The sequence below is a fragment of the Astyanax mexicanus genome, chromosome 20 (genome assembly GCF_023375975.1).
Source record: "Astyanax mexicanus isolate ESR-SI-001 chromosome 20, AstMex3_surface, whole genome shotgun sequence".
Lineage (NCBI taxonomy): Eukaryota > Metazoa > Chordata > Actinopteri > Characiformes > Acestrorhamphidae > Astyanax > Astyanax mexicanus.
The window spans coordinates 35,002,496-35,026,487 of NC_064427.1; the positions used below are offsets into that span (position 1 = coordinate 35,002,496).

Genomic DNA, 23,992 nt, shown 5'->3' on the forward strand with positions numbered 1-23,992 from the left:
ACTGAATTTGTTTCACCAAATGCCCACTAGAGTGCAGTAAGACACCACATAAAACCTGATGAACACTACAGCTCAATTTATCAATGCTTTTCAACTAGTTTACTCACACCACTCATCTAGCATTGCCATTATGGTCTTTATGGTCACGCTGGTCACCCAGCTTGGTTATGCTGGCCATCCAGCTTGGTCATGCTGGCCATCCAGCTTGGTCATGCTGGCCATTCACTTGGTCATTATGGTCCTGCTGGTCATTCAGCTTTGTCCTCATAGTAATGGTGGTCTTCCAGCTTGGTCATACTGGCCAACCACCTTTGCCATGCTGGTCATCCAGTTTGGTCATTATGGTCTTCCAGCTTGGTCAATATGGTCAACAAGTTTGTCATCCAGATTAGTCATGCTGGTAATCTAGCTTGGTCTTCACGGTCATGCTGGTCATCCTCATCCAGTTTGGCGATGCCGGTCAACCGGCAACATGTTTTAAGCCTAACTGGCCTCCAGGGGTCTCTTTGCCTGTAACGCTCGAACCCCGTAAATCGCCGCTTGCGGCTATATTTATTATTATTATTATTATTATTCTTTTTCTCCTGAAAAAACAGTTGTGCAGCCTAAACCGTAAGTCATAGAGAAATGAAACTTGGTAGGTAGATGTAGGATCAGTGCATCTCGGTGGACAACAAAAATGGCACCGATTGGTCACGTGGTGGCGCTATAAACAAGGAAATTCAGTTTTTCACAATTTTCTCAATAACTCAAAAACCATAAGACCTACATTCAAAATTCTTTTTTTGATGGATTCCTTGGGTCAATACCAACAACTTTCCAATTTGGACCATGCACTTCCGTCTATATAGATTTTTTGCTAATTTGCATAATATGCAAAACCTACTTTTGCAAACTAGTCCTAGGAATTTTGACCAATCCTGGCATGTTTGGTATCAAAACACTTGTGAGAGCATGCGCTTCAATATTCATTAAGAAAAAGTTGAAATATGTAAACAATATGGCCGCCATATGCAAATTAGTCCTTCCGGATATATGCCCCATTCACTTCAAGAGGTAAATTTGGAGCACTGTTTCTCAGCAACCGTGCAACCTAGCAAGTTGAAACTTTGCATGCAGAATCTATCATACAGCCTCTAAAGGATGTTCAAAGGGCAACTTAATCAATCAACATGGCTGAACACCATCAGCCAATCAGCATTCAGCAGACATTTTGGCAGGCTGAATGTTGCCCAATCTGGATGATATTTGGCAGTTATGTTCAGGTGGAGACACTGTAGTGACCTGCAAAGTGCTGAAACAATCCGCCCACTGGGGGGCACTGTTCCAAAAAAACGAGTATATGTCAATCATGCTGTACTATTTTGACATCTAATTGTTTTTGCCATATTTAGTACAGTGGCTCTGACAAATTTCTCAATACAACTATGTTTAAAAAGTGCTTTGTTCATTCATAATTGCTAATTGTTTGAAAATAGCTATATTGAAACTACTCTCTGGATATTTGGCCTATCACCTCCATTTCAATCTTGCTGCACACTGTAGAGTCTCTAGGTAAATGTTCATTAAAAACATTTGTGAAAATTTCACATACAATACTCTCCAGGCATCAAGCAATCTGTGCGTCCTTGGAATTTCTAACCTAAATTGCTGTAACTCTGCAGTATTTGCTGTAATCTCACAATGTTAAAGACCTCTGTACAATATCACTCTGATGAAGCGCCATTTAATTCAGAACTAGATTAAGAATAACTTGACATTACATGTCATATCAGAACATTCACTCCTTTGTGCCTCTTCTCAACATTAATAACAGGTGAAAGACTTTTGATCATTTCTAAATGTGACAGAATGTCTCCAATTGTGTTAGACCTTCTTACACATCACCATCCTATGCTCTAGTAGGCACCATTGTGCTAGTTGGTGCTTGATGAAGCGCCATTTAATTCAGAACTAGATTTATAATAACTTCGTAATTACATGTCATATCAGAACATTCACTCCTTTGTGTTAATTCAAACTTGTTTGGTCAAACATTTCAGCTTGTTCTGCAAAGGTTCAAAGGTCAATCTGAATACCACTTTGTGAACATTCTGGTTGAAGCCACCTGATCAATACCAATAACATGTAGACACCTTTTGACTAGTTCTAACTCACTTAATGAATATCCTACAAAGTTCACTAGATTTACATGTGAATTTAAGCACTGATCAGGTTGAAAGGCCTCTGCTCAACATTAATAACAGGTGAAAAACTTGATAATTTCTAAATGTGACAGGGCATCTCCAGTCATATTAGACCTTCTTACACATCACCATTCAATGCTCCAGTAGGCACCATTGTGCAAGTTGGTGCTTGAACCCGATGATTGCCGCTTGCGGCTATATTTTTAAATTGAATTTTGTTGTGGAAATGTCCACAAAAGTAAATTAAAGCAATAAAAAATGTGTATTTCTGTAATTAATTTGGGAGCAAAGCATAACAAATAATTGCTAGCAAGAAACATTTCTTAGGCTTCGAGTGGTCCAGCGGACTAAGGCTGAAAACACACTGAAAACAGCCAAAAATCTGTAACGCAATCACTCTGAATGGTGAGTGGAGAGCGGAGTTATATTAGTGTGAGGAGGGTGAGTCTCTATGTGTAAAAAGGAGAAGTCCTCAACCAAGACAACTACAAAACAGCCTCAAGACTGCCCCTATATTAACTTTAAGTTGTAAAAGAATGAAAGCAAAAAATATTTTTTACTTATTTGAAAAAGAATCCGATCTAAACTTCCAAAGTGTAGTGACTTTTCTATCTATTTCAGACATCTGCTACCCGCTGTGAACAATTCTGATTTTACAATGGTGCATTTTACATCAAGCCACTCTTAACAATGTTGTATACATCTTTTGGATTTTAAAAAAGTCAATACATCTTTTTCATGGATGTTTAAAGGCACTGCCCTGAAATCACCCAACTAGTGTCAGAATGCTGGTAGTAACACTTTAGGTGTGCTACTGCTATAAACACTTCATTCTTCAGCTCAGTCTCTGTTCTACTCTTAGCAACATCAGGTTTAACAAAATAAATACAAATCCATGCTAATAAAGCTAAATGTAAAGTTATGACCAAGCCAGGAACTTCTAGGCAAATGAGTCCTCAGTTTAGTGTGCAGGTAGAGGCAGTATAGCACAGAGAAACACAGCTATACTCCAGTGGCAGAATTTGCATTTAGACAGGCAGGCAGATGTATAATGGGTGACTGCTGCTGTCAGTTAGCAACTGTAAATCACACTGATGGCTACTGGTCCCGCGCTGATGACACAGGACAGCAATTAATAGCCAGTCATATAACACAGATGGGATTAAATTTTTGACAGGATGACAAGGCTTTGCAGAGATTAAGCCCTTTGATAGTGAGAGGACTTTGTGCCCTACATCCTCTAGCTGAAATGCTAAAATTCTCATTAAGAAATTTGAGGTCCAGTTACAGGCATGTCATTACACTACAGGAGAGATTAGAGCAACAGAGTTCAGCATCACACATCAGCTTAGCAATTAGGATAAGTGTGAGAGTGAGACAGCGAACGAGAGAGCGAGTGAGAAAAGAGCAAGATACCAGAAAAATAGCTTTTATATAGCAGAATTGTAATGGTAGCACTGGTAAAGATAAATAAAAAACATTCAATGTTATTTGTATTATTATTATCATATGTTGCTAATATGACTTTTTTATTTTTCTGACATCATAAATTTGTCTCAGGCACCCATTTCACACTCTTGCATAATAAAATAGCAATGACAGTCTACAACACTTTTACTTCCACAGCGATACACTTTTAGTATCAGTAGTTGCAACCTACTGCATAAACTGTATACTAAATACCCAAACATTTGTGGACACCCCTCAATAAAACAGAACTCTATGGAACAGATAAACATGACCTATTCTCATTATGCCTTAATGCCAGGAAAAGGCTATGGGAGTATGAAGACCCCAGAAACTGTACAGGAGTTGCAAAACAGTAAGCTGTGTTCCATAAATGATGGTGCTCCATCCAAATACAGACCTGCCAACCTTGAAAGTATTTTTTTTTACTTTTTTTTCTAATTTTTCCACATTTTCTCCCCAATTTACACGGCCAATTACCCAACCCACTCATTAGGACTCCCACTATCACTAGTAATGCCCCAACACACCAGGAGGGTGAAGACTAGCACATGCTTCCTCGATACATGTGAAGTCAGACACCACTTTTTTTCGAGCTGCTGCTGATGAAGCATTGCCGAGCAGCCAGCACGCTCGGAGGAAAACGCAGCGGCTTGGTTCCAGTACATCAGCTCACAGACGCCCTGTGCTGCAGACATCACCGTAGTGATGTGGGGAGAGAGCGCCATCTACCCACCCAGAGAGAGCAGGGCCAATTTTGCTCCCTCTGAGCGCCGGCAGCTTGATGGCAAAGCTGCATGAGTGGGGGTTCGAACCTGCGACCTCCCGCTCATAGTGGCTGCGCTTTAGATCGCTGGACCACTCGGCACCCTTGAAAGTATTTTAGGAGTACAAATTTCCCCAAACTAAAACTGAGAGCTTTAATTAAGGAAATAATCTCTAGTGGAGCTGCATATTTCATCTTTCGTAGAGGAAACGTGCCATCAGCTGTAAGTGTGTGCGTACTTGCAAGTGTGTCTAGGAAAGGGAGTCCGAGAGAGCGAGAGAGAGAGAGAGAGAGAGAGAGAGAGAGAGAGAGAGAGATGCTGTGTCAACAATTTGGAGGAATTTGCTTGCTAGATTAGTGTTTGTGCTAACCGGAGTGGCCACTTAACACATTCACACAAACAAACTCATCTATATTAAGGTCTCTGACTGAAGCCTTAAGCTAGTCAAGGTAGGGCCTGAGTGGCTGGGTGAAACTGAAGTGCTCTGATTGGCCGAACCACACAGTCAACTTCACTGGCAACCTGGAAACAGCTTGACTAAAACTGGCAAAATGTGAGATGAAGCGATATGCGTACTTTAGAACATGAAATTGTACAAGCGTACTAGGAGGTCAAAATGCATGTTGGCAGGTGATGAAAATGTAACACACTTAAAACTAAACTTAAATATATGTATGGGTTTATTTTCTAAGCAATATGAGTGCTTGTTTAGAAACACCAACACGTTTTCAGAGCTTGTAACATGCCTGGGCCTGTCCTACAGAGAGAGAGAAAGATCAGAATATCAGAAAGAAAATCAGGGCACTCTTACCAAAGTAGGCCTTGGATTGATCTTTCCAAAAGCTTCCATTTCCGTCTGTGGAGCAGCACAGCACACAAATACATAAAACCTTTAAACCAATCCAAACACGACTCTGGATCAATAAACAACCCATTTAATTAGAATGCTTACCAGAGTACTAGATGTTGGACTTCCCTCATTATGATGAAAAGCTTTACTTGCTTGCTTCTCTGTATCGAGCGATGGCACTATGTTGGACTTCAAATATTCATAGAAGGGGGTGTTAGCTTTCCTAACAACATTATTAATATTATTATTCAGAGTGGGTTTGCAATGCTGCGCCCCTGGTTCTTCAAACGGTATTCCACTAGTAGTTTTCTGGTCTGGAATGAAGCTGGAAGAAGAACAGGCATCTACAGCAGGTTCCAATTCCAATTCCTCACTGTGAAGTCTGATTCCTGTAAGCTGTTGCTGCAGTAGCAAACTTGACTGTTCATCAGTTGCAGCATCTTCATTATCGTCATCCTCGTAGCGGTCCCAGAGAGGCCTAAGGAAGCGCTGAGGGCTCTCTGGCTCCTCAAGCTTCTCCTCAGAGTCTTCTGATTCGCTGTAGACAGACGACTGCAGCCTTTCACTCACTGACTGCAGCAGTGAGAGGATGGAGGAGGCCTGCTGCTCCACACTGCGCTGCTCCTCTTCGGTGGCAGGGGGAACATGCAGGAGGTCGTCCCGTGAGGTGTCCTCTCGCCCGCTTTCCTCTTCATATATGGGGGAGAGAGAGAATGGGTAGGCTTTGGCCCGTCGTGTGCTGGGACTAAGCATTGGCCCGGTGTCGTTCACAAACACAGTGTCTAACTCTTCTTCTTCACTGATGATTGTAAAACCACCAGGGATTTGGTGCAGGTCAGTGGTTTGTGGCCGTGAAGAAGTGCCAGGGATGTCTAAGTGGGCTCTGACTGAAATAGGGAGGGATGCAAGCCTTCCTGGGGAGTGAAGACTGGGCCCTGTCAATAAATCTGGCTTATGGTCCTGGCTTTGGTCATCTGTGGCACTACAAACAAACACTTTAATTGTACTGCAGCCTGGAACAGCAGAGGGCATCCCACTATCTGGTCCATCCTCAACCACAGTCGCCAAGTATGTCTTAACCAGAGCAAAGTCTGGCTCCTCATCACTTTCCTCAGCACAGTTAAACAGCCCCTGAGTGTGCCCACTTTGTGGATCCTGAGAAGCCAGTTTGGGCTTCTCTAGGTGAAGTGCTAAAGTTTCGTCAGCCACATGGCTTTGCCTGACTGACAGGTTTGGTCTGTCCTCTTTCCCAGAGAAGTCTCTAATTTCAGAGATATGAGGAAGCTGATATGAATCCACATTCCTCATTCCTGTTGGAGATAAACGTTCGCTTATACTCTGCACCTGCTTCAAGTCTACATTATTAATGATTGAAGACGCATCACCTGAGTCCAAACCCAATGCATTACCATAGTTATTGCTTTCAGTATTGACTTTGGCTGCATTCTGAAGCCCTGAATGGTCATTCTCTCTTTGTGTAACACACACATGCACTCCATGCTCCTCTACAGCACACTGTTCCGCCCCTTTGTTTACCCCAGATAAAGATTCCGATATGGCTTGCTGTGCAGATGGGATATTTGTTTTATGACTAATATTGCTATCGCTAAGATCATATTGGAATAATAGTTCATTGTTTGCCTCAGTTCCTTCAGGTCCTTCCCTCTCTTCAAGGTTCACCTTAAGGTGCAAAGTGCTATGCACAAAGTTCTGTCTTATTTCGTCATTCTGACAGACAGGACCCCCATCCATACACAGTTCCCTCTCCTCAGTCTCTGATTCCTCTTTGAGTTCTGGCTCTGTACAGAATGTGCCGAATGGCCCACTAAGTGAAGTGTTGATGTCAGAATTCATGGTCATGCTCCGGATGTCCGTGTCCGAGCCAGCAATTGACTCATACCCTGAGGACGGAGTGGACCTGCAACCATCTGCCTGCGCTCGGCCACCCAGAGTGTCATCTGAGAGGTTCAACTGCGGGTTTCCGTCAGCCTGAACAGGTAAATGTTCTCTGAACATGCACTCCACACTAGCTGATCCACCCATGCTGTTCCCTGCTCTCATAAGCATGAGGGTCTCAGCACCCTCATTAAGCTCCTCACTAATGGGAGTCTCACTCTCTCGATTAGAAGCATCAATCTTCTCCAGAGCAGCTAAGGCGTTTTTTAGAATGTCATCCACCATCTTCTTGGACTCCAGCTGCAATGTCTCATCATCCAAAGCCAACTGCTCCTCAGCTAGCCCTAACTGCGTGGTTTCGTCCTTTGGGACAAGTTCTGCCTTCCAGGCAGCTTGTCCTGATATCTCTGCCTTGGATGACAGATAGGTTTGGTTGCTCTCAGGGTCTTGCACGTCTAGTTGTGTAACAGAGAGCTGGCTTTCCTGGCAGCAATTAGAAGCAATGTCTGAACCAAGACAGAAGCATGTGTGTGAGCTAGGGACAGTGGTAATGTCAGTCAAGTGTGTGTTTGAGTTTGTGGCAGTGTCAGACAGCTGCGAGTGGGAGGTCTCTAGTGGTTGAGCAGTAAGTGGGTCCAGCAAAACATCAGAATGAAACAGGGACTGAGTTTCACGGCCTGATGCCATCTCCAGAGGCTCCAGTCCATCAACGTGCATTTCACTAGCTTCATCAACCACTAAACAAACAGCTTTTTCACCAGGACAGGAGGTGCCATGAACCAGTGCCAGGTCAGATTCTAAACCAGCAGGCTGTGTTCTGTCCACCGTATGTGTCTGTAAGGCACTTTGGCTCAAAGCACTGTCAACTCCCCCTTCATCTTCAAGGATATGACTGCTGGAAGGTGCATATGAAGAACCTTGGGAAACATGTCTCTGATAGTTTAACCCCTCCCCAGATGCAGCCACACAAGGACTGCCTGCGCTTGCCCCATGCAGTGTCTCGACTTTCTCTTCTGGGGCAGACATGCCCACACCAGCCCCATGCTGCCCCTCTTCTCCCTCGGAGATTGGCGAATGAAGACGCACCTCCTGCTTCCTCCTCATTTTTCTGATCTCCCTGAGGCCACGATATGTCACATGCGTCACCACAGGGGGAGACGCTAGAGCACGCCGTCGCTCCTGCTCCTCATCTGAAGATGGACTGTCTACTAGGCCTTCTTCATCTTGGTCAGCCTGCACCTCCTCCTGCAGCCTAGGAATGAGACAAGACAAAAAATAAGCCATCAGAATGATGTAAGCTACAGGATTGTAATTGTCAAAATGATCTTACACAGATTAAAAGCTGCTGCAGGTACAGTTCCTTTTTAGCCTCCTCAGGATGTTGTGTAAACTGAAGTAATTCTTCAATATGGCTATTTTCTTGATACAGGATGAATTTATAAGACTTCCTAATATGAGAGTCCATTGCTTATGGAGATAATTGACAATGTTGAGGAGTTAATATTACTCTAATTATTGTGCAATCCAACTTCGCAAGCAGCCAAGGGTAACTCAGTGAATGCCTGTGGTCACCAGCCGTATTGAACTAAGTGCCGCTTTTAAAAGCAAACCCTTTCCTGTACGTCCAGCAACCGACATGTAAAAGCACCTAGTTGAACAGCAGTTCAAGAACGTTTTTCATTAAACATTCAAAACAAGCTGCTACATAAAACCTCACTCGTCCCAGGGGTCACGGTGCTGATGCACTCAGCAAGTCACTTTACCTCATACCCTACTGGAACATCACATTACTTCATAGGCTTAAAAGTTTTGCCAGAACATTGTAATAGCTCCATTGCAGGTTTACTTATTAAGGCTAAACTGCTCAATTTATATAATCAGTAATATAGTCAACCAGGAAATAAACTTCTTTGCCACATACACTTATAATTATAAACACAATGGCTAAGGCCCCAAAGATTTATTCCTAAAAGAATATCCATGCCTCAGCTGCCAGGTGAATGGTTCACATTCATTACAACAACAAACACAGATCTCCTAGATATCTGCCTTCATCCTCTGGGGAGAGCAGGCTGTCATTCCACTCTAGAGGATCATATAACTGCAAAGGCAGGGCCTAACCAATGAGCAGACACTGAAGCATAGTGCTATCACCAACACATTTTCCTACCATTCAAACTGTGTGGAACCTAACAGTTGTACAGCACTCTACTGTTTACAGGCCATGCATCTTCACAGAATGTTATTTGACTAACTGGCTATAAAACAGTTAAATAAATAAAAAATGAAAATAAACTGTAAAATAAAATAAACGGTCCATTTTTTACTCTGAAACAGATCCCAAATATGTCTTACAAATAACTGCTGATAAAAATGAAAAAGTTGCACCCATTCCACAAGCTGAATGAGGCTGAAGCCTCAACATTAGGGGTGTGCCATATTGTATTGTACCCAATAATATCGCCAACATTTTTAAATATCGGGAGAGATATTATACTATAAAATATTGTGCCATATCACCCACCCCTAATTATCACATCAGGGTACTACTGGTTTTTTTTGCTGTTTTTAGCAAAAGAAAAATTCACACTGTTCTCATTTCCCATTATATATATCTACTAGAGACAGATTATATCTGTCCACAGTGTCCAGTATCATTTATTTTCCTTTAATCCTGGATATATGGGGATATTTGGAGTGCATTATTAGTGTCAGGACATTCAGGATCATTGACATCTGTTACAAATCTTATAAAATTCTTGTATTTTTTTATATCTCAGAGGTGTGATGCAATAATAAAATGTAATTTCCATTTTGTTGCAGTAGTGTATTCTTGCAATTTTTATTATTTAGTGTTTTGTCATCTTGCCAAAAGTATTGTTGTACCATAAAATATTGTGATATTATTTTAGGGCCATAATGCCCACCCTTACTGAACAGAAAATATTTATATAGCTCAGTATATGTACATGTCCTCAATCATGACTCCTGGCCAAGATGAGACCATTAACATGAGTGTGCCAGGATGCTGACATTTGTTTTTAAAACAGATTGATTAATTTATTTGTTTCTTATTTAGCATGTTCAAAGATTTGTATATGCCAAGTCAAATGTCTAAACACTTAATAAATAAAAGATCATTGTTCTGTAAACATTAGGGATCCATCCAAGTAAATTGAAAAAATATCAATTACTGTGTATGCTTTTCACATTAACTTAATGCAAAACAAAAAAATACAAAAGTATTTTTCTTGCCTTTTAAAGGTAAAAAGTACTTTCGATTACAAACTGCAAAACACAAAAAATGTTTAACGTCCCATCAGATGCTCCAACTAAGCACAATATTGTTCATTACATATGAATTACTTGTTTTTTTAACTTATTCAGCCAAACAATAAATGTGCTTTTTGTGCCATTTTTGGTTGCAAAAAATCTGCTTTCCTGGTAAATACATTATAATTCTACCGTATTATCATTACATCAGTGGCACTAAATTCTGAAAATCTTAAATTGGGAATAATATTTATCAAAATATTATCACAACACATCATCCAACAATAAAAATGGTTAGCGTGACAGAGCTATCTTCACACATGAAAACATTAAAGGTGGTTTTATATATTCTTATAGCTCTTTTTTGAAAGAAGAAAACTGAAGACAGCTCAAAATACAAACAGCGTATTAATGAAACAACTCTGAAGCAGCTTGCTAAAAATACATAGCATTTCATGCGGGAGTGGGAGATTGTGTGCGCCTGTACACAAGCGTGTATGTATGACTGTCATGAACAGAGTTGGCACACTGTCACTCTTCAGACTATTCCTAGCAAGCAGTGCAGCACAGTTTTCTCAGCTGGGTCTAAAGCCCATCCTCCACAGATACGTCTAAACAAATGAACTGTAGCCCCTTTCTCTCTCTCCCTCATGTTCCTGAATTATACAACTCTTTTGAGCTCAATCTATAATTATTCTATTGGCAACAAAGAATAAAAAAGTCTTTAATAATCAGTAAGCTCCTTTCTTTTTCTCTCTCTGGCCTTGAACCTGATGAGCTATAAGTAGACACTGAGAATGAGAGAGTGCAGCTCTATTTAGAAATCACTGCTGCTTTCTCTGCAAAACTCTTCTTCTCCTGCTTATTTCACTGACTGTAGGCTTCTGCACTTTCTCTCTGGTGCTGAACACCCCTCGCCTCTGGGCACACTGGGGGATATGGACCATTACATACATTACCCTCATCACCATACCATGAGTCATCATTACTGAGAGATAGAGAGAGAGTGAGAGGCTCAAATTCCATGTACGGTTCCTCTGGGGCATAGTGCCTCTCCACCCTCTCTTTCCTACTAGCTTCATATGTACATGTAGTCAAACACAGGATGAATGCACAATGAGAGAAAAAAAAAACCTTGCAGCACCTTAAGAGACAAGTATCCATATACAGAGCAGAAGCAGTCAGTTTAGACTGCTCTTTTAACATTTCAAAAAAACTACATGTCAAATGATACCCTATGGCAGGGGTCGGCAATTAAGTGTCGTCAAGACTGCGGTCAAACACACTTTCGTTGCCCCAGCTGGTGAATTGGGACACAGTGGGTAAAAAACTGCCTTATAAGACAACAGGGAGCCTTAAGAACGGGCGGAAACTAAAGTCACAGACAGACAGGGGGAGGAATGTAAATAAAAGCTCACCAGAGAAGCATTATATTTATTTATTTTTATCTTTACCGTTCATTATAATTCAACCAACCTCAAGGGTCAGATATTTCATGCTTGTCGACCCCTGCCCTATGGCTTCAAACCAATGTCAAAATCTTTGAGAGGAGAAAATCCATTTTGTATGTTTATTATAAATGTAGTTGTTCTAGATCAATGGATCCAATGTTACACCAGAAGTTTTCTCTTTTTTTGCCCGCCACTAATCCTCCACTTTGGAGGAACAATTAAACTTTATTACTGTTAATACTAAATCCTAGTGCGTCTCACTGCGGTCATTGTGCAGAAGGAGGACATCACACATAATAATATGATAATATATGTAGAACACATGAACATAATAAGTCCATACGTTTTTCCTCCCAGGTTGTCCTCATCAAAAACAAGGTACATAAAATCACTTAACCATATGCACAAGTTCATGAACATAGTGTAATGTTTTGTTTTTGATAATCTCTAATCTAACCAGATAACTAACTATGAATAACTAACTAACTCCAAAATGTGTTTTAGTGGAAATATTCTTAGTGTAACATCCACATCTATCTAACTACCTTGCTCCCTTTCATGTTCATGTACTTAAAACAAAACACTACAAATAGGCAGGGGTACAAAGGCTTCTCTCTCGTACCCACAACTGTGCCAGCTATAGCGGCAAAAACAGCAAAAGCAAGCCATCTGGCCTTTTTTCACCTCCTCAACCGGAGCATGTTACTTCAGAAAAGCTGTTTGCTCTCCACTGGAGCAAAACACATGAGCTGCTAACGCATCCATTTCCCTTTATAAAGCTTTATAAAGCTACGAGTCGTCTCTCAAAATATGATGTTTTTTGTTGTTGGTGAAGAAGGCGATGTTTATACACGTAACAATGTGCGCATGTGAGGCATTCCAGGGACAGATTTGTTCACATTACACACAGATACAGGTCACCTACATTTGTTAATTTGAACTGGCAAGCCAAATCCGATCTGATCAAAAAAACATGTTTGATGGGGCGTCAAGTGGTCCAGCGGTCTAATGCGCTGCCACTATAAACGGGAGGTCACAGGTTTGAATCCCGTTCATGTAGCTCTGCCATCAGCTGCTGGCACCCAGGAGGGTACTCTCAAAGGTGGCGCTGGGCGGCACAAGGCGTCTGTGAGCGGATGTAACAAGTTGCTGTGCTTTCCTCCGAGTGCACTAGCTGTTCAGGCAATGATGCATTGGCAGCAGCTCGAAAAAAGGGATGACTGACTTCACGTGTCGGAGGAGGCATGTGGTAGTCCTTACTCTCCTAGGGTCGCAGGTGCCACTGGTGATGGGGACGCACAAAGGGGTGGGACAATTGGACAGACAAAATTGGGAGAAAAAATGGGAAAGAACTATAAATAAATAATAATAAAAAAAAAAAAGATTTGAACAATGTGACTTGTAATGTGAAAGTAGCCAGTTCAGGGTCATCGTGGATCTGGAGCCTACTAGAAATCTTTGGGAAGACCGAAATCACCAGTCATTGAACCAGTCTAACCATTCTGCTGAAAGTCTACCTTCCTGCAGGATTTACCTTCAACTCAAATCTCTAGAACTCCTCCATCACACAATGCTTCCTTTTCTGGGAGGGTGAAGGCCAGCACATGCTTCCTTCAAATCACCACATGACACTCCACTGATAAATTCTTTTCAGCCTGCTGCTAAATGACTGAACAGCTGAACACGCTCGCAGGAGAACACTAGCAGTTCTGTTGCATGAACTATAAAACATCCACAATGGCAAGTGACTGCACTGACTGATAAGAGCACGACTGGGAGAGCCCTTACCTCCCACCCACATTTTTACAGATGTGCTGTTCAGCCAGGCTTGCTTGCCTGTGCAGGTATTGTTGCAGTTATTGTTATGGCTACAACATAACAATATATTCTCTGGAGCAGGCTGTTTTCTATGCTGTGCTGTCTCTAGTACTTTAATGGAGCCTGGCTTTGCACTCAGGAGCACTCAGAAAGTAGTAATCCTATCTCTGTAATTTTACTCTGAATCACTTCGCTGTTGCAATCAAATCACATTATTTTCTGCTCTCACGTCCCGAGTCACACACGTCCGACACTGCAGAACATCTGCAATTTAGTTAATCAGGCCCCAAAACTCCTGCCTCCCAGCCAGTCTCTCTCAGTGCGTACAGTAAGTCAGGTTTCTGTAGTTAATTGCAGTGCTATGAATAGAGCTTCTGTTTGGCCTAGTTCTACAAAACAGTAGAGAAAGAAGCAGCCTCAGCCTTACCTTCCACTTTCTCTCTGACTGTCTTCCTCTTTCTATCAAACACAAGGCCTTTTTAACCTCTCTCTAGCCCCAATTATTAAGTCCCTGCTGTCCAGAATCAAGTGCTTACGTATGTGGACACAAATCACCAGCTCACCTTGTGTAACACCTCATCCCCCGTGTGAAGATGCTTTGTGTTCTGCAACTCCATTCACCTCAAGGTTCTCCATTCAGAGTCAAGGATGAGCGTTTTCTTGCCATGTAACTTTTATTCACCTCGAACAAAAAGCTGTGCTACATAACACAGCTCTCTCATTCACACCTTATTTAAAGAATGTCACATCCAGAGCTACCTTTAATTGATTCAGGCTCAGAAATATAAGGATTTAACATTACTGTTAAGAGAGCCAATGTATAATTTCACCTTGGTTAATAACTAAAGATGTAACATGGCACAGTGCTTCAGGAAAATGCGATTTTTTATGTAAAAATAAAAAAAGAAAGAAATGTCAAACTAAATTTTGTCTTAAAAGAAGGAGAGAGAGAACATGATGACTATGGACAAGCCAATATCAGACAAAGCTAATTAAGAGATGGTGAATTCAGCAAAAGCAGCATTATGCAAGAACTGGTATTTATTTCTCCTGGGCTGGCACTATAGTGCCACTATATTAGTTTGTCCCTGACGTTTTTACAGCAAACTCATTCTTTGCTCTTCTCCATCTGAGAAAAAAAAAGCTTTTCTTTAATCCTAGTCTTAACATTTAGAAAATACTGTCAGGGCATTTATGTGCCACTTCAACTCCTTCAGGAAATTTCTAGATACAAAGCCTCTACTCTTCTACTGCCGCCTACCCTCTGTCCACAGCATCATCACGCTTGTTTTCTCTCCAAAGTCGGAGTGATGCTTTTTCAACACTTCCAATACACGAAGAACAGCACATCACGAACAAGACACTCACTGGGCCCAAGAAGGTGAGAATGCAAGGTACATGCCACAGGATGATTTCTGAGACAATGCAGACATTCTTCAAGTCCTACTTAGCAACATTAACTGTTTCAGCTCTGCTGAGCTCTGAGACAAGCAAGAAAACAGCAGGAAATACCAGGAATAAGAGACAGTGGTTAGTAATATCTGAATTTAAAAGGAGGTAGGAATTTAATTTTTCATAATTCAATCAATTTCATCAGCTGTGTCTGAGCTCTAATCTTTACAAGCCAGCGATGTCTGTGGAAGATTCTTGGTGCTAAATTGATAAATGCTGACCTTGAAGAGCTCTTTTGGTAACAACAATGGAAAAAGTGCAGGCAGAATAGCAATGAAAACTTTTAGGGAATTTTCACACCTGCAATTTTTAATTCATTTAAATCAGACTCTGGCTAGTTTTCACTCATTGTGTGATTTGTTTGGGCAGGTGTGAACAAACCATTCACACTCAGGTGCAGACTAAATTAAATGCACCGAGGCTCATGGGCAAAAAGGTGGTCTCAGTCCCAAACAAACTTTCTTTGGCCTCAAACCCAACTATCAACTGAGATTAACAACTTACATAACCAGTTTTTAAACCAAACCGAAACCAACCAAATTAAGGGAGAAATTCTTCAAGTTTACAAACTCATTACCTGATTTAGACCAGGGCAAATTAACTATAGGTGTGAAAACACCCGTAGGCTCCATGTAAAGCATTTCCTAATTCGACAGCTTTACTTTCTGAAACTTTTGAACTCGAAGTAGAACAAAGATCAATGTTACCTGTATACAAGATAACACTTTCAGGTCAAATACTGCCAGTCTGCAATCGGCATTAACATGTGTTTTTTAGTATCTGCACACACTTTGACCAGATTCTGATTACACTTGATGAGAAATCTTAGACAAGCTCTGATTTTATTTTTTGCACTTAAAAAACAGACCAAGGAGCACATTATTTCCATTTTACTCTCTGTACACAACAGTTTACCATCCCAATTATCCTGTTCTGGGAGACCCTGAAGAGTTTACACTTATGCTGGGGGTTCTACGAAGTGGTGGAACAATAGAAGGCTCTTGTATTCCCATCAAGGAAAAGGTATCAGAAAACCCAACACACTCTTTAAACTGCATGGGAACAAACTGTATAATCATAATACCGCTCCCATCTACCAATATATAAACAAGAGCACAAGTGTCTACAAACATGAGACAGAAAGATAGCGAGAGAGTGAGGAAGAGCAAGAGAGAGACCAAAAAGCCAAGATTACACCTATTAATGAGAAAACACAATATAGAATTGGCACTAAATTTGGATCTCCAATAAGATCTGCACAATGTCTTTTGAGTGATCCTACTGTAATCCAATCACAATGTATCCCTGGAGTATCCTGTCAATTGTTTTACCTGGCTACTAAAATAATTGGGAAGTAAAATCTGTATGTCATTCAATCACCAAATATGCTAATTCCATGTTAAGGCTAAGGCTCCATGAGACATCTGAATTTTATGACAGTAGAGTGTAAACATCGGATTCTTTTCTTCTTTCCTTTGTTTTGCAATGGTTCTTTTGGTAGAACTCTTCCCAAACTATGGTCTGGAGTCAGGCAGCTTGGTCCACTGCATGTGGTTCTGGGTGTTTACATTTCAGTGGCCTGAAGAAGTATTCGGCTTCTTACAACCCTAGCTTTCCCAACCTAGATTTTTATCTAGCCTTCTTGCTCCTTCTCTTCCTTTGCTCTTTCCCTCCTTTCTTCTTCAGGGCATAACAGAACCATGTGAGCCAACCGTCCTAGTTTTTACCTCTTTTGTATATTTTTTTTCCTCAGTCTAGTTCCAGAGTTTGTGTGCAAATGTGTATTTTAGACTCACTGAATCTTACATATGAAAGACAGCACTGTGGAAGGCCCATACTGCTGGGGCAAATGACATCATCTCCGAGCGCCAGGCCTTAGGGTGTGTGCAATCACACGACACAGGAGTGTCAGGACAGTGACCTTGTGATGTGTTTACTCCATGGCCATTAAAGACCACAAACATACATACAGAAAGAAAGAGAGAGAGAGAGAAACACATGCATGAACACAAACGCATGCATAAGGGCTCACCCCAGGGTTCTAGAACCTGCAGCCCCGGCACCCTCCCTCATACACAAACTGTCTCCAGATGAGTGTGCAACACACCCAGGCCTGATGAGCTCCCTTTGAAGTTGATCCCACACGCTCAGCTATACAATGACAACTTTTGTCTGGGAATTCAAAAACTCTCATGCTCATTATTGCTGGATCAAACTTTAAATAAGTGTCTTTCAGAGAAAAGCAGTCACCGCAGGGTCAGAGCTGTGATCAGGAGTTTTCCAGGATTAGCTCTGTGTTTACAGTTCTGGGTAAATGGATATTTCCTACATTGTAGTGGGTGCAGGCTTAAAGTTGTGTTAGCTATTCAAATAGACTACATTTTGCCACTTAAAAGTAGCCTGCTGACTGGGATGTTTAGTTTAGAACTTCCTTATAGTACAAAAACTCCAAAACAATAGAAGAACATACAATCAGAAAGCAGCCAGAAACAAGAACCTGTGAACAATGCCTATTAAACAATGCTGGAACAATGCATAATTATACAGTTTGCAGCCAAAATCATAACGAGGCTAAGATCAAAAGATCCAGTAGTTGCATTTTTAACTGTATCCATCCCCCACACACAAACAGATGCATACTGTATAATAAGTGCATTAGTTCCAGTAGGTGCTCTCTTTGCTTTCTCCATCACACACACTTTCTCCATCAAACACACACACACACACACACACTTTTTAAGTCCAGGCACGTACGAGGTCAAACTACTCACTGTGTGTTTTCTATGTCTTGCTTTGCTTGCCCTGTGGATTTAACCTCTGGACCAGCCGCTGAGTTAGACAGCTCCTGAGACTGAGACAGCTCCGTAGGCTTCAGACGCTGCTCTCCTCCCTCCTCCACACTCGTCTGTGCCTCGGTGCTCCCTGTAAGCAGTGTTTTGGGGTCAGTGTGCTGCGTGTCCACTGCTCCCTGTGCTTCCAACACCGTGCCGGGCTGACTCTGCCCGTCAGCTCCCCCGGGCTCAGCTCGACCGAATAGGAACAGGCTGCCCAGCCTTCTGAAGAAGCCGTCTACAGGGGGCGGCGGAGAGCTGGGCTCCAGGGCAGAAGGAGTGACGGGAAGAGGGGGAAGAGGGTCGCGATCTGCATCGTTGTCTTGCACCCTGTGCTCCGGATCATCAACACTGTGCGTCTCCAGGAGCCGGTCTTGCTCTGACTGCCCCAGTGTCTACATACACAGAAACAGAGAGAGAGAGAAAGAGGGAGAGAAAATGAGGATTCAGCCTGGATCGGTTTCCTAGCTGTGAGCCGGTACAGTGAGCTGAGCTGATCGCTAGAAGTACCTCGCTCCCTCTAGCTCCACTGTTCCAGCAGCCACTGCCTCTAAAATGCTAATGTGACTGAGACAGCAGCATGCTCCCCCTCCCCCTACCCTCCCCTAACCCCCATCAGTCCAGCCCACTGCAATGTTAACTCTTTCACTGCCAGGCAGCACTAAACAGCTGACCCAGTCTAGATTTTAAATTCAAATCTATTATATACGCTTTATTTATTCATACATTTGGCGAGACATAAATTCTGTTTTTATGTACTGAAAATGCTTACCGCCATGATTATTTAAAGGCATTTTTTTTAATAAATATTTGTGATTTTCTCACATACATTTACCTATCTATGAAATTGTCTCTAACGCCTTCCTACTTTGAATCAAATACTGGTCTATTATCTTTTCTCACAAACAGACAAAACTTCATTTCATATATGAAATATACTTAGAATACCCCTGCAATCACAGGGGTCCAAGCATTTTTTTCCGGCACCCATAACTAGTGCCCACAAAATCATCCAAAAAACAAAAACTGTGTAGGCCATAAGCCAAGCCAAAACCTCACTACTGCTACATCTCATGCCATAGTAGATATCCCGGGAGTTCACATAAGACACAAAAGGACTTTCCGAGCCGATGAGATTTGAAGATTAGTGTATTTAGGGCACCTCAGGCAGCTGTTCTGCCGTGAACACACACAATAGGTCTACTACAGAGACCGGAACAAGCACCCTTTAAACCTCTAGCCCCTATTCAAACCCACCAATAAATCACAGGCAGCAGCATAGCGTTAGTCATTTTTTCCCCGACTATAAAGTCCCACAGGATGAAGGCATGTGTGAAACTCAAGGAGTCAGACCGTGGACATGCCTCTGACAGTTCATTCTTCACTTTTACAGGAAACCCAGACAGCCAAATTGGAAGCATGGATATCAAAATTTAAAGACTGGATACCAAAACTGGCAGCCCAAATATCCAAAATCTGAAGCTCAGATATCCAACTGGAAGCCCAGACATAGTAACTTGTAGATATTTGGTAACCAAAATTTTTCAGCCAAAAAGCACTTTGTGTTCTGCTGAATAAGAGAAATAATTGAATATTACACCAAATAATATGTAATTGAAGTCATATTTTAATGTGTCCTCTAAACTTGTGACTATTTTCCCCCAGCTGCTGCTATATAGGGCAAGGAGTGTTGGACAGAGTTTGAAGGGAGTAAGCAAACAGTAGGTTTGTTCTTACATTTATGTTCCACTCACACAAACTATATCAATTAAATAATTCAGCATCACTTATCTCACTAGGTATCGACTTCCTCCCCAAGCTGTACAGAGCTAGCATAGTAACATTAGCCATAGCATTTGTTTGTTAACCAAAAAAATGGTTGCCTTTTTTTAGAGGAAATTTCAGGTAGCACTGCTGAGGCAAGATTATGAATAAAATAGCACTGCTGAGCTAGCTAGCTAAATGTGTGATTAGAATAGCACTGCAGAGGTAAATATATTGTGCTTTGTCAGTATGTAAATATAGCATAATTCCAACAGTTTAATATATTTATATATATTTTAAATTGTAGTTTTGTAATTTATTTAAAAAAAAAGACCAAAACAAATATATTTATGCTAAATAACCTATTCAATATTCATTTATTTCTTAATAGTGAAAAAAGTGGCAAATATACTGAAAACCTGCACAAAAGCGTGTGTACAATAACTTTTGTTTTGCTTCAGTTAGGGATGCACAATATGGACAGAAAACATGATGTGAAATAACAATTTGTTAGCTAAGATGCGCTCAATCATCCAAACTGGAACATTTTCCCTTTAATCTACACATTTTCTGTTTTTAACTAATTGGCTGCCATTATATGGTACACTTCTTCTTCCTGCTGCAGATCCAAGCTGCATGTGCAAGCTCTATCGTTCTCACTATCTTACTTCTCCCTTTTCCCCCCTTCTCTCTCCTTCCTACAGTGAAAGTGGCAGGAAGCTCAGCAGGAAGCTAATGAGGGAGGAGAGCGTGTTTTATAGTGGCCTTAGCTCTGATGTGCACATTCTCTGGCTGTTTGGAGCGCTGACAAACACAACACCCTTAGAGGAAAAGCAGACCCAGCCTCGACTTCTGCTGTTGGCACACTTATCGAGCAGCCCTTACAGAGAGTGAGAAAGCAGGAGCGAGAGAACACTGCTTTAAAAAAGAAAACGAAAAAAAAAACACACACTCCTCTAGAATCCACCTAGCACAAGCTGAGCTCCGAGTGCTGCCTGAGGGAAATCGCTTGATAAAGAAGATCCAAAGTCAAATGAGGGGAATGAAAGAGTAGTCCAAAAAGCATCAAAGCAACATTTGGGATTAGAGCTAAATGTGGGCACAGGTTTAACGTTTGCTGTGCAAACTGGTCTATCACTGGTAGGAGCTGTAGTGTAAAGGCAAACAGCATAGAGCTGCTCCTGATCAATAATGAATGTTCGCCTGCGAAGTCTGGGATTTGGGAGTCAAAACGAAGCTCCACAAATGCAGCTGTGCATCAGGCTTGCAGGTGAAGCTGCACATAAGAGGTTTAAAGAGTGTGCATGAATTCTAAGGAGGCTAATCATGTGCTCCTACAGTTTCTCCATACAGAAGCCACATACTTGGTCTTACACAATTAACTTCCTTCTGCATTCATATAAAGTTAACCACACACTGCACACTAACAAAACACAACGCTAATGGCAAACAATAAGTTTAAAGTACTCCAGACCAAGAGTGACTAACTAGACACAGTTTACAAATTATGAAAAAAGTCTTTATTTTTTTTCTTGCAAATATCTGTGTCAGCCGTGCAGTACATTCCAGGACTTTATCCTACCAGCCCCGACTACAAAACCTGAGTAATGTCCAAGACCATGAGGACATGTGTGAATATGCATGTCATTTTCTGGAGAATTTACAGTGGTTCCTGCAAACGATTCAAAAGTGCCACCCTATTCACAAACCACACAGAATGATTCCTTTAGTTAACAAGGACCTGACACAGGCAATCTCCAGATTTACACTAAATGTGGAAGGGTAAATCCAGATAATATTTAAACAAGAAAATGGTAAAACTTGTAAAAATATCAAAAACATGCAATAAACCACATTCAAATACATTTAATCTCTTTTCTCAAGTCATTCTGAGTCTCTATCGAGTAGAAAGAAAGATTATCCCAGTGTCCCTCATCTACTGTACCTGTGCCGCTGGTTCCATGGTGAGGTGATGCAAAGGTGCAAATGCTGTGTCGGCCTCATCAGACTGGCCGACAGTGCTGTCATCCTCATGTTCTTCCCTGGAAAGGAGTTATACAGGAGTTAAACAGACACCACATAACACAAGAAGAGTAAATTTTACTCATGCAGGTACCACTGCTGAGGCAAAATTATGAATAAAATAGCACTGCTGAGCTAGCTAGCTAGCTAGCTAAATGTGTGATTAGAATAGCACTGCAGAGGAAAAATGTATTGTGCTTTGTCGGTATGTAAATATAGCATAATTAAAACAGTTTAATGTATTTTTTAAAATTGTAGTTTTGTAATTTTTTTTTTTAAAGACCAAAACAAATATATTTATGCTAAATAATCTTTTCAATATTCATTCATTACTTAATAGTGAAAAAAGTGGCAAATTTACTGAAAACCTGCACAAAAGCGTGTGTACAATAACTTTTGTTTTGTTATGTTCTTTCCAGGAAAGGGAGTTATACAGGAGTTATAAAGACACCACATAACAAGAAATATCTCTACAAAGAGGGGACACAGAGTGTAAATTTCAGATCTCACAGTCATCAGAGCACATTTCTTTTAATAAAATAATTCAACGTATAAACAAACTACAGTTCAGGGTTATATTTACACAGAATCCAAAGGTGTGCCTTATTTATTATTTTTATATAGTATTTCATGCAGTATTTTAAAGACTTTTTTTTGTTTGACCAAAACAGTACATACTTTACATTACATTACATTTGGCAGACGCGTTTGTCCAAAGCGACTTACAATAGTCAAGTACAAAGTAATAGAAGTTAAAGGTAAAACATTTTTTTAGATAGGGCTTAAAGGAGGTTGAAGGGACATAAGGGGATAGAGAAGTGAAGGAGGGGAAGAAGGAAATGAGGTTAGAAGTAGTTAGTGTGTTAGAGGTGATAACTTCATTGAGTTTTACTTTAAACAATTAAAACAGTCAAGCATACAGATAAAAAAATGCATGTAGGGCTGGACAATATGGCCATTAATATTTCAATACATTTTTCATTGTTGGTCGATGCAATATAGTTTGATTTTAATATGTACAATACAAAAGCCACAGATGCATCATCTGAACTCCAGAACAGCATGCTTATCTGCATGTTATTCATTATACACGACAGCAACCTCCTAGCAACAACTCAGCCACAGGCAAGTAGGAACTGGAAATTGAATCCACCTTAGCTGCGCAACCATTCTAAGTTACATTCCAATTACTTTTTTGTTGTATCTGTAACTCTCTAAAAATACAGGTTTTATTTTTCTGTTATGCCAATTAGTTTCCAAATTTCAGATTTCTAAAATGCAACTAAATTAATTAAATGAAGATAATATAGTGCAGCATCCTATAGGCATCCTGCATTGAATATCTGCAACAAATACATACTGCTTTCATTATAGGTCTAAAATTTAGAAATATCTATGTACGTTTTTTCTGTTTTCCATGTCTTACCTCATACTGAAAGTAGTGGTTCCGTCTAGCTACTGGTGCTTTGTTTTGTTCAGTTTTTTTTGAGCACTTCTTTACTGTATTGTGAAAACTTATGTTATCATGAATTACAATATACCTTTCTGAACGTATCACACCTTTTGACATTGCTTAAAGAACACACTGACCAACAATTCCATAACCATCAGTGTAACTGGTAATGTTTAATTTAATGAAGTACAGCAGCAGCACATCATGAACACAATGTTTTTATAAAAATCTGCCGCTACTATAGTCTGTTCTGAGTAGTTAAGTAATTAGTTACTTCTCTGAGAAATGAATAGGCTGCTGTGGGCACACAAAACAATTGCAGTAAATAAGCTTTCTGTAAGGGATATAGGCTAGCTAACCTAACTATACAGCTCTGGAGGGAAAAAAGAGACCACTTGATGACTTTCTTTAATTTTACCAAATCTCAAATATAATCCAGAGGAAGGTGGATGATCACAACCCATCAAACCAAGATTAACTTTTTAAAATTTCTGAACCAGGAGTTATTCCACCAAATATTGATTTCTGTACTCTGAAAGATAAATAAATGCTCTAAATTACTTTTTTTATTTGGGAGAAATGTTGTTCGTAGTTTACAGAATAAAACATTTAACATATACCTATAAATAGCAAAATCAGAAAACTGATTAAGAATCTGAAGTGGTCTTTAATTTTTTTCCAGAGCTATATATAAGCTCCAAGCTCATACACCTTTAAAAATTGAGCAGTGCGTGTCAGGTTCCTTCCACTGTCCATGAGAGG

At 40.7% G+C, this 23,992-nt stretch overlaps 1 protein-coding gene across 1 annotated transcript in view; it reads right to left on the reverse strand.

Annotated features, from left to right (window-relative positions):
- LOC103022552 (uncharacterized) overlaps positions 1-23,992 on the reverse strand; it is a 59,576-nt gene that overhangs the window by 34,722 nt on the left and 862 nt on the right. The window contains exons 2-5 of the mRNA XM_022681405.2: positions 21,701-21,797; positions 17,932-18,386; positions 5,373-8,418; positions 5,232-5,276 (exon numbers count right to left, since the gene is read on the reverse strand). Of these exons, the coding sequence (XP_022537126.2) occupies positions 5,232-5,276; positions 5,373-8,418; positions 17,932-18,386; positions 21,701-21,797 (3,643 nt within the window). The remainder of the gene's footprint in view (positions 1-5,231; positions 5,277-5,372; positions 8,419-17,931; positions 18,387-21,700; positions 21,798-23,992) is intronic.